This window comes from Gopherus evgoodei, chromosome 2 (assembly GCF_007399415.2).
Source record: "Gopherus evgoodei ecotype Sinaloan lineage chromosome 2, rGopEvg1_v1.p, whole genome shotgun sequence".
Taxonomy (NCBI): domain Eukaryota; kingdom Metazoa; phylum Chordata; order Testudines; family Testudinidae; genus Gopherus; species Gopherus evgoodei.
The window spans coordinates 171,376,138-171,391,089 of record NC_044323.1 but is presented as its reverse complement, the minus strand read 5'-3'; the positions used below and the strand labels follow the sequence as shown (position 1 = coordinate 171,391,089).

At 38.1% G+C, this 14,952-nt stretch overlaps 1 protein-coding gene across 4 annotated transcripts in view; it reads left to right on the top strand.

The window, feature by feature from the left end:
* Positions 1–10,299, top strand: part of BCL2 (BCL2 apoptosis regulator) — a 133,543-nt gene extending 123,244 nt beyond the window's left edge. For all 4 annotated transcript variants that reach the window (XM_030552267.1, XM_030552269.1, XM_030552268.1 and 1 more), the window contains one exon: positions 7,201–10,299. In XM_030552267.1, coding sequence (XP_030408127.1) covers positions 7,201–7,335 — 135 coding nt within the window. In that variant the 3' untranslated portion in view covers positions 7,336–10,299. The remainder of the gene's footprint in view (positions 1–7,200) is intronic.
* The last annotated feature ends 4,653 nt before the right edge of the window (positions 10,300–14,952 follow it).

The following is a 14,952-nucleotide window of genomic DNA, read 5'->3' as shown; positions in this document are numbered from 1 at the left end:
AAAGCAAAAGCTAGAGAGAATGCATGACTGGACCCTCGTGGTGCTCAGCTGATGATGCAGCCTGCTCAAACTAGTTCCATTTCGCCCTCTTCATGCTGATATGCTGCCTTGGCTAGTGCTGAGATCGCTCTGTGCAAGTTCCTTTTAGGAAACTAATGTTCCTTGTGTGTATTTTTTTTTAACCTCAGTCATCACCTGCTGATTAAAACAAGCAAGGCTCAAACTCATGATCCAGTCTAACTGAACAGCTGTAATAAAACACCAGGCCCTCCACTTTGGATGCAGTGTGTTGATGACAATAGTTAAGACCAAGCTACTTTGAACATGTAACAAGCAGCTACTTTCGGTTCCCATTTCTCACACTTACATGAATTAACTCTTTTGCAGCAGTTGTTAATAGGCACTGGCAGCTGGAACACACACAGGGAATGTAAGGGGCAGGTGCTAATATTTGTGGGTATTACTACAGCGCTTGGTGGAGCCCAGTTTTCAAACTGACAGGCAGGCATCTACCATGAGAACAGCATTTCAGTGCTTAAGTACAGAATTAAGTACCCTAAGTTCAGGGGTGCTGGAACAATTTTGTTATAGTGTGGGGGGGGTACTGATGGAAACCTGTATTTGGTGTTTGTAATTACTTCTTGAAGCAGGGGGTGCAGCAGCACCCCTCATTCCAGCACTACTGCCTCATTTAGGCCTCACTCTGATGGGACCACTCTGAGTAGTAAAGTGTTCATAGGGTTGGACCCTTACGTACTCAAGTTTGAAATATGGGCCCAGGCTGACCTTTACAAACTCATTTTGTCACTTTTATTTCTACTTGTAAAGTGATTTTTAAAGAGTTGAGAATGTAATGACCTATAAGGCATCTAACTTTGAAGGGTATTGCACTTTTCAACCTGACATTTCAAGATCCTAGGGATGTTCCAGGTGGAAGTAGAAATCGATGGAGTCTGGTAGTCTCTTTGATGCAATCTTGTTTACTTTCAAGAAATATACACGAAGTCCTGCTTTGCCGAACACAGGAGGAACCAACAACAAGGAGAGGTTTCTTATTTTACAGCCCCAAGCCTCTTTAAGCCAATAAACCCAAAAACACTCTCTCTAGCCTTCCTTTCCCAGGGTCACACTGTGCTCACAGGCTACTGCTTGGCTTTATTCATTTTTGCCTTTGCCTCTCTCTCAGTTCTTATCTGTTCTGAGTTTCTGTGTGTTCTGCCCTCTCTCACCCACAGCTGGCCACATTACCTCTGGAACCCCCCCACCCACATGGTGCTAGTTTCTGGGCAGATTCTATTAGGTCTTGTTTTGAGTCAGGCCCCTTTAAGTGTTTCTTATAACTATCATAAGTGAAGGCACAGTCACATGTCAGTTTGATTCACCCCGTAACAAGATTTTACCCAGCTTCGAACCATAAAACATGTACTGGTACCAATATAAGATTTTACTTAATTTATGTAATGTGAAATTTCAGTTAACAGTTAGACGGAGCTTATTACCTCCTCGCAGCTGGAACAATAGAAAAATGTTGACACATGTATTTGCCTAGACTATCATGCTACACCCAATTTAAATTCCTCAAAACTAATTTTATAACCTAGTTTGGCTGGAACAGGAAGATGAGCCTAAAACTGAAATAATCTTTGTGGAACTGAAATGCTGGACATACAGATCTCAGCCCTCCCCACCCCCCACATACGCACTGATCATTTTCCAAGAAATCTACTCCCCAAACTGAGCTCACTGTTAGGGGGTAGACACAAGCAGCACCACTATTGTTTGTAGGTCTGTGGTTTTACCCACTCAGTGTACTCCCCAAATCCAGTGAGTACTGTAATCTTTTCCATCATTTAGTACTGCTCCCTGAGAAGAGGTGTCACATCACCAGATACCACTGATTGCTGTTGCAATGATATTCCAGCTGGTATCCCAGTGCCTGAAGTATCTCATTTTCGAAGAATGAAAGCAAAACAAGGCAGCCTCCACTAAGTCAGGGGTTTTTTGGAGAAAATTGCAGGATCATGCGTAACTTGGCTGAAAACACTGAGCCTCGTTGCTTAAACATTTCATAGGCTGACTTGGTTTAACAAGCATGCAGCCTAGACTGAACATTGTGTAGGTTTCCATGCAGGTTGACTTAACACTACCTTACTAATCATGTGGTTAACCAGACTGAATTAATCACTGTCCCTAACCAAGGTTTATTTACCAGTCTTTCAGAATAGTGGGTGAAATATCCCTTTTCTGAAAGGCTCAGCCTCCAGAAGAGAAAACAACAACACTCATAATACTTACTATCATTATTATTAATATAGCACTTCAAGTGTATGCACCACTTACAGGGGCTGGCATGCACAAATCAAAACTGTTCCATACATCTTGCAATCTGAGGGCCATATTTTGCAGTCTTTATTCTGGCACTATTTCCATTGAATGGAAGTGTTGCCTGAATAAGAACTGTACGATTTGCCCCTGAGATTGTGGGGTTGTTAAGGCAGCTGTTTGCACTAACACGTGGTACAAATAAGGAACAGTTTAGGAAGGCCACCATTGTGAGAGATACTTTGTCCAAATGGGTTGAAAAGTGTTAGCCTTTGGCAGATACAACTACATTCCTTTTGTTCACTCAGTTAAGCCCTTGTTAAATCTTAGCAGGTAGGAGCTAGCAGGGACAATATGAAAATCCAGGGCAAGGCCAGCGGTAGACTTAAGGTTAACCTTTTGGGAAACATGAGAGAGAGTCAAATCCAGTCCAGTTCCACTACAGGAAAATAGGAGATTGGAAAATAATGCAGTGCTTTGATGTATTGCATAGTGGGTTGCCCAGATGTGAGATGTAGGGCGTAAAATCCCTATCATCACAATGATGAACATAATGAACCAAGCCCAGCCCCTGATGCTTCCCTGCTGGTGCTCACCACAGATTTTTTTTGCAGGAAGATTTGAAAAGCAGACCCTGCTGGGCTGCTAACATTTCCACACTCCAAGGGTAAAGCTATTGGCCTCTGTAAATGTCAGGACCGTGAAACACCAAAACCAGGCACAACGTACTGTAGATCAGAGCTGCTCTTATTTGCATACGTACTCAGTCTGTATTTACATAAAATAACAATTAACTCTTCTGAAAAACAGCAAGATGTTTGTCTATTTTTTCATGTTCCAGGAGCAGTCTTGTTACTTGCAGGATAACATTTAAATGAGGTTTTATTTATAAGACAGTGGCTGATTTAGTCAATTCTCAATCCTTCTCCTAAAGCTAGAGATTTATGAAAATTTAGGCTTTTCATATCAAGGCAAGGGAGAAGTGAAGAGTCATTCATCCACTTACTCTCAGCATCAGCAATTATGTCATTCTCTGTAAAGCTGTGTCATGAAAGTTTCTTCAAAAGCCTAGAATTAGTGTTGTTTGTTTGTTTATTTTGGAGTCACAGAAAGGGCAGCATAAAATAGCTACAAGGCAATTCCCGATCAGTGAAATGGAAGTCTCATAGGCACTTCATTCAGTACAATGTGGCTCAAGAGGATATCCTGTCAACCAATGATAACAAGGGAAATAAAGTCACTTCCTCACCAGCTGTTTGATTCAGGTAGAAAAAGGAAGTCTTTACTTCCTCATGTTTGCTCTGCCCACCACCCCCTTACTAATAAATGCAGAGTGTGGCACTTAAGCTGGTTTTTCCCTTTATATTTTCAATGAAGAAAACTCACATTGTTAATGCATCACTGGGCTCAGCATATGGGAAATACTTAGTTCTACACAGCCTAAAACAGGTGGGCCCAGCCTGAACTGTACAAGAGAGGCAGATTATGTAGCAATTATACTGAGCCTTTATAAATTTGCAGCAATATTACCCTTCAGTAATGATTGGGTGGCTAACTAGAGATGGCTGGTTATTGGGGGGGGGCGGGTAGATCCTCTCTCCAACTCCTGTGGGTGTGTATAGTGGAGCAGAACATCATGGCCAAGACTTCCATGCAGCTTGGGCAGTTTGGTAGTGATGTATACACAGCTCCATAGATCCACCACCAGTCCTTTTCCTACTATAGAAGAGAATGTAGCAGGTACATGAGAATTCCATCCCTCCCTCACCACCCCCTTCCCTTATGGAAAAATCCAACATAATTTAAACAGATTAAAGTAAAAGGGTGGGTTTTGTTATAATAGGAGTGTAGTAGGGTTCTATAGAAATTATTTTCAAAAACCTATAGAGTTTCATAGAGAAGGAAATTTTTTCTCTAGGGTTTTTGAACTGTCCTAGAGAATTCTATACTGGGGCATAACTTTCTGTGAAGTTCTGTTGAAAATGAAAACCTACAAGAGTTACCATTCTCTCAAATTCTACAAGCCTTTTCAGTAAGCATAGCAGCTTTGTAGACAGGATCCAGGCTCTGAGCCTCTGTGTAGGTGCAAAGCATTTTAACCCTAGGAGAATATTTCTCAGAGGATTTCAAACAGTTTGTGTCAAGTCATGTGTGGGTTGTTTTTTTTTATACAGACACTCATTTAGATTACGAAATTCCAATTACAAGTACTAATGTACATATATATAGAAAGAGACCTAACTTATGGAACAGTCTGTATACAGTTTAGAGTTCTCTTGGCATTAAAAGCAGTTTTCACTGGGAACAGGGGGCAGGCCCCCCTCTTCTGTTGTTTTAATACATAAAATGGGCATGTGTTTATTTAAAACAGGTTTGAAACTTAAACAAATAGTGACAGGCTGTTCAAACAGGCTTCGGAAATAAGCCTAATCAGGATGTTTGAGAAGGCAAAAGCGCAATAAAAAGTCACCCATAAAGTAGCTACTTGTAATATATAGTACAGAAACCAGAAGGTTGGGTTCATCTTGTTGTTATAATCGTCTCAATAATAAAAACTATTTCATGCTGAACGTTTTGTGCTGACATTCCTTTTCTTGAGCCATTAGTCAGGGCTTTTGCATTGTGTTAGCGCATCCCTCTCATCTACTTTCATGCCAGGCACCAAGAGCTCTCTCTATTGGGTTCCTAACAATAGTTTTTGTAATAAATTGGGCTGAGCATCCTCTAAACCTGGGGAATGGGGGTGGGTTGATACAGGATATGTTTCTGCACCCATTGGTGTAATGGAAGTAGGATCAAGACTGTAGAAAGAGCACCACTGAAGTTTACCTTTAAAAACTTTTATGTGACTTGCATTTTCTCAATCCTTTTTTTTCCCCAAATTTCCTCTATTCTTTCCTATAGTTTTATTGTTGTATGTTGAACTTTGTCCTTGGCGAATTTTTATAAGGCTTGATCTTGAACTGCCGACACTGACAAAATTCCCATTGAAATCAGTGAGAGTCTACAATGGGGATTGCAGGATTCAGCCCAGTTTGTGTTGTCTCATAGCCATAAGGAGGTGGAGTAAAAGGTGCTTTTTGAAAAACAGCACAGCAAATGTGTTTTACAACCCAACATAACACAACAAAACATTAAGAACGGCATTATTAACCTTGTGTTTCTGAAGTTAGGCACTCAAATAAAAGTGGCCTGATTTTCTCAGTCCTCAGAGCTTCTATGGAAGCATAATTGAAAATCAGACTTTTATTTAGGTGCCCATATATGGATTTAAGTAACTGTAGAAACACAAGTTTGAAAATATTGGCCTAAAGGAACAAAATGTCAAAAAACTATATGAAGAGAGATGTATTTTCTGCACACAGTCATGCTATGGGTGTATTGCCTGAGTTAGGGACTGTGGGGTTTAGGTCCCTAACTCAGGCAATACACCCACTGAAATCAACAGGAGTTTTGCCTCAGTATGGGGTGCCGGATTTGGTCCAGTATCACTTATTATAAAGAGAAATTGTGGAAGTAGACATGATTTCTCCATTTAAGTACATCTCCCTCAGAGCCAAACTTCTACTGAACAGGATTTGAATAGCAAAATGTAAAAAACATACATGCCCTCTTGTGGCAAAAACTAACCTTTCCATTCTGACCTACAATAGCTAGTGATATCAGATGACAAAGGACAGCATAAAGTACTATAATATGTCCATATCTTATGGAAAACACACAGCATGGTTGAAAGGTTTATTGTTATTTCATGTAATTTACACTGTGGCTTTTTCCCGTCTGTTGCTGTAATTCATGAATTACTTGTGCATTTTAGGAGGCTATTTGCCTCGTATAAAATGTAACATTATAGATTCCCAGAGACATTTTACAGGAAGTACAACTGAAAAAAAAAGAATGTTTATTTTCTACAACAAATTGAAGCCCTGCCACCAAAACCTTTAAAAACAATGGTAGGAGCTAGCACTATATATATAATATTTGGGTAGCAGAGCATAGGAATTACAACAGGAAACTGGGAACCACAATTATATTCCAAACTCTATCACCAATTTAATTTGAGACATTTTGAAAGTCCTTTAACCTCTCTCTTCATTTAACTACCCTCAGGGATAGAAGAAGGCTTACTTAATATTTGTAAAGAGCTCTGAGCTCCTTGGAAGAAAGACACTATGTAAGTGCAAAGCATTATTAGTATGATTACTAATCCTTTCAACGGCACAAATCTTTTTGTATTCATAAGTCACGCACAACTTCAGAAAGTCTTCATCTTTTCCCCCAGTATCTAGATGGTTTTGACACCTTTCATTAAAAAGGTTAGTTTTTTGGTCCGTAAAACAGTTTTCTATGCACTTGAGAGACTACACATATATAAGAAAATGTAAAGCTCAGCCTGGTCACAAAATAAAAGCCATCAAAAGCCACCTTTTCATTAAAAAGAAACCTGTCTGCCTAAAGTTAAGGTCCTAAATCCACATTTAGGAAACTAAACAAAAGTGGCCTCATTTTCAGAAGTTCTGAGCACCCACAAATACCAGTGACATCAATAGGAGGTCAAGGTGCTCAGACTTGCTTTATTATTAATTATTATTATTTGCATTATAGTAGCACCAGGAGCACATTGTGTTAGGTGCTGTACAAAAAGACGATTCCTGACCTAAAGAACTTAAAATTTTAGTAGTAGTTTGTATGCTAAAATGGTTCCGGAGTTACCTGCATGTATGGAAGAGCTCATTCTTGTGCTTTTCTTAGTTTCTCTGAATAATTTGTGTTTATTATTATTATTAATGGAGCTTTAATGAACACGTCTTTTGTTCTTGTCTGCATATCATATTGCTATGGAATCTCATATTCCTATTTCCCTTCCTCCCAACCCAGGATGCCTTTGTGGAATTGTACGGCAGGAACATGAGGCCTGTGTTTGATTTCTCCTGGATCTCTTTGAAGACTATCCTAAGTCTGGCTCTGGTGGGAGCTTGCATCACCCTGGGCGCTTATCTGGGACATAAGTGAAGTCAACCATCTAACCATGGATTACAAACGTCTTACGAAACAATACAATAATATGTTTTTTCCAGTAGCACAATGATATTAGTTTTATGAGCAGAAGTTCCTGGCTAAATATAAATCAGCTATTACTGCCAAAGAGAGGTATCATTTATTTTTTACATTGCAGGAAACAGTTATTTATTAAAGATATTTACATTTAACTTGCTATTTTCAGAAACTCTACAAACAGTTTATATCCGAGTATCACATAATATTGTTATGAATTGTAATGAGCCCCAAACACCTTAAGCTTTTTTTTTTTAAATAAATTAATGCAGCTGGATGGATTAAATATACTGACAAAGACCTACCTGCTTTCTCTTGGGAGAGCAGTTGCTTGGGCTGCTTCAGACTGTGTAATTTTGTTGATTTTACTACAATTTCTCACAGATCCAAGGAGATGGGATCCTAAAAAAATCAGAGGGAGTGAAGTTAGAATTATTTCCAGCTGGCAAGTACTGACATTAGTATACAATTCAATATGGTACATACTTGGTGTCAGAATAGCAACTTCTCGGACAGCTATCTACAGGAGTCTCCTGGCAGGACAACAGTTTGAAATACGATTGCATATATTTTATGAAAGTATTTTTAAGCTACCAAATTGTGCCAATACATCATAATCATAACAGTATCATCTGATACCTTAAAAGGATGATATGGCAATTCAGATACTCTTTATGAGCGCATGAAATGAAATCCTTTTGACATGCAAGAAATTACTGTTTCAATGATTTCCTCAGCAGTAAAATGTCTTTTACAGCTACACACACAGAAACCGTGAGACCGTAAGTGCCTGCCTCTGCAGAGCACAGCTGGAGTCTGGAGTCCTGACTTGTGTCCCATTTTAGTGGGCTCATATATGCAACTGATCCTGTTTACTTGCTGAGCTCCTCTAGGGTTTTGAAACCAATTAAGTTTGGTCTCTAAATCCCTGAAAGTTGAAAAAGGTTTAAATGTATTTGGCAAGAAACAGACCTCATCTGAGTTCCAGATTAGCTTGAACTATACTTGTTTATCAAACTGGACACCAAAATCACGTACATTTTCATAACAAAGAAGTCAGATGACCTGTATTCTTTCCCCCATCTCACCCCCCCCCCCCGCCGAAGTATTTCATGCTAATTATTTCTTAAGACTTTCTGCAGAAATAAAGAAGATGAAGAAATTGTTCTAATCCTCTAGTTGGACAGAGACTCACTGACATCCAGATTCCTTAGGTGCCTATTGTCATTTCAGGGGAGACTAAAGAGGGGGAAAGGATGGACTGAGTCAGCTTCCTGAACAATAAATGCAACTTCAATAAGATTAATTCAGAATACTTAATATACAGCTTTATAACAACTGCATAAATCCTGAACCATATATCTTAGACATGTCAACATACTTTAAGGTGGGCTTTAACAACCTTTCGGCTTCTATGAATTCCACCTTAAAAATCTCTAAGTCAAGTGTTTTTATTTTTTTACTATGAAACTGTCAGAATATGAACTTTGTGGCTAAATGTACATCCAGGGACAAGTCAGAAAGCTCTGGATAAAAGGACAGGAACAACATACAAGTACTTTCAGAGTGAAAACAATACAATGAAAAACTATGCAGAGTCAACCTTGTGATTTCAATAATATAACGTTGTGGCATTATATGCAATATCTGCAGTAATTTAGGAATGTAATATGTTCATTGTTAAGGCTGTAATTGATGTGATTTCTTCAAAGCTGCTTTTTTTAGATTTGTGCATCTCAGCATTTTTATTGCTATTTAGTCATGGCACCTACACTTTCTGTGGGCAAAGATGGAGTGAGCGTTGCATTTCAAATTTAAAATTATTTTAATTTTACAGAAACATTTAATGGAACTAATGTTTCTAAAGCAAATGTGATCTGTTTTTAAACTCTGAGTAAAAACACCTGAAATGTCAAAACTATATGCATTTGTGCAAGGCACTTATGAAAAATATTTAAAAATAATAGGGAACCACATATTAGGAACTGAATGTGGTCTTAGTTTTTCAACCTAGCAGGTTTAATTTATGGAAAGCCGGGTACAAAGCTGAACTAGAATTGGCACTGTACTACTGTTTCAATCCACATTCCACAATCTAGTCTTCATTTCAGTTTGTGCCTATTAACCCCCCATTAAAAATAATAATTTGACCTTGAACTTTTTCATCGTTGAATTGTTTATTGATGGTTTACATTATCAAAAAATATAAAAAGAGTAACTATAAATTCCTGTGCTGCTATATTACCAGATAATTTGGATAGAGTTTATTTTGAACTATCCTCCAGTGGCAAGATTTTTCAAAGCTGCTTTAGAAGTAATATGAAGTAGTCACATTACAGAGATGATTATGTAGATGCTGCCAATTTGTGTTCTGTTGTATCTGTTCACTGGGATTCCCAGCATATTAGTTAATAAGTTAAAAAAGTCAAGGCAACTGTTAATGGTTATTTTATTAAACAGATAATGGAGCTTTCCCATTCTGACTGCAGAATTGTACAATATTGTGGCTGCGTTAGCTGTAAGTTGATGATGCATTTATTATTAATCACCATACTAGAAACATTGAATGTATATAAAAGCTTGAACTTGTTTAAAAAAATCTCCCCCTCGACCCTCTTGCTTTCCCAGTGATTCCTGTTACTTCCATTTTCTTTGTTACTGTGTGAAACAAAACTTTCTCTACAATATGCAAGGCCTTACTGTCATGCTCCAAAACTACATTTCAATTAAAAATCACTTCTCACCCTGGATCAGTCCTGGTGGCAATCTGTAAAAAGAAGCTAAACATATAAATAGTTGCACTTCTAAAGTTACTTGGCTGTGGAGAACCAAGGGACAACATGGGAAGAGGTGTTAAGAAGTGTAGGGTACGTCTTCACTACCCGCCGTATCGGCGGGTAGCAATCGATTGCTCAGGGATCGATGTATCGCGTCTCATCTAGACGTGATATATCGATCCCCGAACGTGCTTATATCGATTCCATAATTCCACCAACCCGAACGGAGTTGCAGAATCGACAGGAGGAGCCGCGGACATCGATCCCACGCCATGAGGACGGTGAGTAATTCGATCTTAGATACTTCGACTTCAGCTACATTATTCACATAGCTGAAGTTGCATATCTAAGATCGATTTTCCCACGTAGTGTAGACCAGCCCGTAGTGAGGAGATAGATCATTGATGTACCTCCATGACTGAGGATAAAAGTGTCTGAGAAATTTGGCCACCGTTCATCTAGGTGAAAAAAAAAAGAATGATAGGCAATGAAGATAGACAGAGCAAAAGGTTACAAAATCCCCTCCCCCCACAAGTACTTAAGTAAAGCCTTGTTCATTCTAGCAGCAATCTACAAACCAGATCAGATATTTGATGTTACTGTACCACATTTTTTTTTGTCCTTTAATTCTTTTGGGCTTTGTTTTTCAATAAAATAATAAAGAAAAAGGTCTTGTTTTTTTAAACAAAAACTTCAAAGATCATATGAGATTTATTATAGTTTCACAATGTACCGGTAAGCCCCTTTGTTTTCAGTTTTAACTGATTTTTACCTAAAATTTACTGGGTTTTACAAAAAGTATTTTTCATTTTTTCACCCTACTTTTGTATCATTCAAATAGATTAAAACCAACTTGTTTTATTAGGAAAATACAATACATTGTATGATATATATGTGTGTACATGCAAAGCTGCCTGTTGAAGTAAGGCTATGTATTAGTCTAGAAGGCACACATGTAAGCTTTGAAGTGCGTGTGTATCTAAATATACTGATGAATCTCACCCACCAGGTACACATTTCAAGCTGTTAGCAGATAACAGTTTAAATATCTGACACACTAAAATGGGAAGAAAACGAAAATCTGTCTCAAAAAATGTTTCAGAACACAAGGAAATATTCAAAAGTTTAAAAAAAACAGAAACAGGAGAAAAGGCTGAAGTTATGTGTATGCGCTGCAAATGATGTGGCCCAATTATTAAATGTTTATAGGCTAAGTCTACAACAGTAAACTGTTTATTCAAGTGAAAAGTTTTATTTGGGGATTAGAGAGATACTGTTTTCTTAAACTCAGAGGTAGCAATGTGTTTTGAGTTCTGTTTTAGTTCAGCAACCCACATGGATGAACGGAATTCAAAGCGTTAATCTACTGAATACTTTTTCCCCCTGCCCATCTTTCCATCCACCAAAATAAACCCCAACATTTACCCAGAAAAATTATGAATCGTTTTTTGCACTGAGTTTCCCACCTGTTTTTGTAGTTGTGTTTATAAACACTGATAAATTCCCGGGGGAAATTAAATAAAATAAAAACTGAAAACAAAGGTCTGTATGTATAGGGTAAATAAGAGTTCTAAACCAAGGGGAAAGCCTAAAACGAAGTATGGAGAAATTAGATGAGAGACAGAGGATAGTTCTTGGTAGTTCAGACATTGGATCGGACAATGGAATAACATGTCTGTTGTGGTAACTGAAGCTACAGAGAGAAGTGGGCTAGTGAGGGCTGAAAGGTGAGTGGGGTTTGTACACACAGTCTTGTATGATATAGAAGCTTGGCCACGATGGCCCAAGAAGTAAATTTCAATCGTAACTATCTACATGTTTGTACATCAACCCCTAATTACAATTAATATAATATTTTCCTAGTTTCCTGTTGTGAGCTGTGAAAAAGCACACAGCTACAGACTGGAATAATTCCTTTGGAAACAGACTTTTGCATGTGAAGGTCAATATGGGATGCTGTAAGGTGCAGGTTATGAGACCCAAACTTCTTGTCCTTGCATACACAAACCTCCCATTCACCTCAGTGGAAGTTCTGCATGGTGATGTGGTTGGCTATGTATCTGCACTAATTTCATATGCAGAAATCTTTTTAAATGTTGATGAAAAGTGTGATGAAGTTGTATGTGCAAAGAGCCTGGATTTCTAATTTTTTTTAAACAAGATAGCATATAGATTCAATCACATTATTTGTTAATGACTCCTAATACCATGTATGATAAGTTAAACTTTTTTGGATTCACTCTTTTGGAGTGTAAATATCCTCTGAAACTAGAAAAATGAAGTTTTATTTTGCATTCCTATTTATCTTTAAAACAAAACTAAGCAACAGGAAGGCAAGGGAATCAATTTAATCTAAACTGGTTTTTAAAATGTACTCCTGTGCTAAAAGTTAATGTAGCTTCATCCTGGATTGAAATCCTTACAACTAAGTTATAAAGCATTAAGAACTCCATCACACATAAAAAATCATGTATATTTTTATTTAAAGAGCATTTTTTCTTCTGAATATTTGACTTTTAAATATCACCAGCATCATTGTATATAAGCAGATATCCTTTATCCATTATCTTGGATGATGTATGTAAGGTAAAGTAGTTTGCCAGTTTATTATTGTTTAATATGATTACATTGTTCTTTGTGTTTAAACTGTTACATGTTGCCATTAAACTTTCTATGTCTGTCTAGTTAATATTGTGAAGAAATAATAAAATACACTGTGAGTTACTTGTTATGAATTTGAATTGTTAGTAAGATTTTACTTTTCCCTCTGTTAGCAAACATCTTATGAGTGTGATCCTGTAAATACTAGAGTGTAGCGTTTGCTACTTAATAGTTCTGTTGACACACTAGGCTGCATATAAAACCATCATCCTGCAATGAGCTCTGTGGGAGCATTGCCAATTCACATGATTTTAATTGCAAATCTCTTAACATCTGATTTTCCTAAAGTCCTAGATACTGGAGTCATGTGAATTGGGTTTCTAGCCTTCATGGTTGCAGAGAGAAGCTTGAAAGGTTCAAAGCCAGAAGGCAAATAAACAGAACTTCAAATGTATGTTTTTAAAAATCTTGTGATTTTTCAAGCCAATGTCATGATTTTTTGGGGATCCAACTTCTGTTTTTTAAACACCTGGGATTGACAGTACTGAGGTGAACTCCTGCACTCACACCAATTGCCTTGTTAAATCAGGTGTCTTCCTACACAGAGATTATTGCAGAATTGCGGTCTAAGTGCTTGCAGGACTGAACCTTCGGTAAGATTATTCAAACGGTATGGCCAAGTGGTCTGAGCTTTAATTTTATCATACCTAGGCCTTCTGGAATTATGAGCTTGGGTCCCAGCAAGCAAGTCAATTCAGGTTTCATCCTTCCAAAGTAGATAAATCAAGTACCAAGCAGCTAGGGAATCTTCCAGAGGAGACCTAGAAAACAGCCATGTCAAAAAGGGGCCATATAAGCAAAGATCCACCTATTAAACCAGGGGTGTCTTTTAGTGTTGTCAATAGCAGAATCCTGCTTTTGGGCATATAACGCAACAAGACCTGCTCCTAGAAAAAGAATGCAATGTAGGAATTTTCCATAAGAACACTAAAAAGTGGGTTGGCACCTCAAACAATGGCATTTAACTTCCATTCAAACACTTTATATTTTTCACCCAAATTCTTTCTTCTCTGGAGCCCAAACCTGAGTCACTGCTGCTCAGGTACCATGGTGATAAGGCACCATATAGAGAACCAGAATTGAACAGAATTCATCAAAAGAGAAGGACGTTTGGTCAAGGTCATATTTTAGAGAGTCTGGATTTTCACACAAGGGCCCCAAACATCAAGATGTAACATCCAATGTTTGATGGGCCACCATTATATGAAATATAGGAGGCAGATGCACCTCAGATTTTGGAAATCCTAGGCCATGACTGCCTTTTGGCTCTACCATTTATCTAGCTGTCTGATGTGACTAACTGCTTCTTTGCTGAGCAACTTTTTATAAAGACATTGAGAAATTATAATAGCACTATTAACCAACACTAAGAATAAGAAATATTATGTTTCTTTTATTCTTACAGGTTTTCTGCCATTATCATCAGTCCCCATAGGTATTGAGATATTAAGGGCTTAGTTCAATTGGCCCTAAAAGGGGTTGGAGGCAAGTTAGGGAGGCACCTCTTTTTTAGAATGACATTTGACATGTGGAGAGGAGATCATGTAAGTTTCTCCACTAGAGAGGCAAAACCTATGCAAACAATCCCAGTACGTGCCCACTCCAGACTCTCCTTTCCCTGTTGTCACTGAGTGCAAGCACTGGTTCCTTTCTGAAAGGCTGAGAGATGAGCATCTGTAATGGCACTAGTGACCTGGGCAGAAGTGCAGTAAGATGATGAGGAGAACAAGATGAAGGGGAAGTAAGTCTGGTGTGAGTCAGAATGCATTTCGGACCTGACAGCCAAATGTGCACTAGAGACTGTGGTGACAGTCCCCTCAGAAAAACCTTGAATGGACAGAAAATAACAAGCTACATTTACAAAAAGAGATCTCTAATTTTGCCTGCCCTAAATTTTCCCATGAATGCTCACAAAGGAGCAGCTCCTCACACCCAGCTTCTCAAAAAAGTTTGTAATAATCCTAGAGTATTGCAAACCCATTGAGTCTCCCTCCATTCATTTTTCTGAAGTGCTTTTTAATCTTTTCAGTACCCATAGTTATGATCCTTAAGGCTAAATCCATGTATTGTCCTTTAAGCTTGTGCATCCATTAATCAATAGACTAACTATCATACCGGGTGAAATTCACCCCTGCTC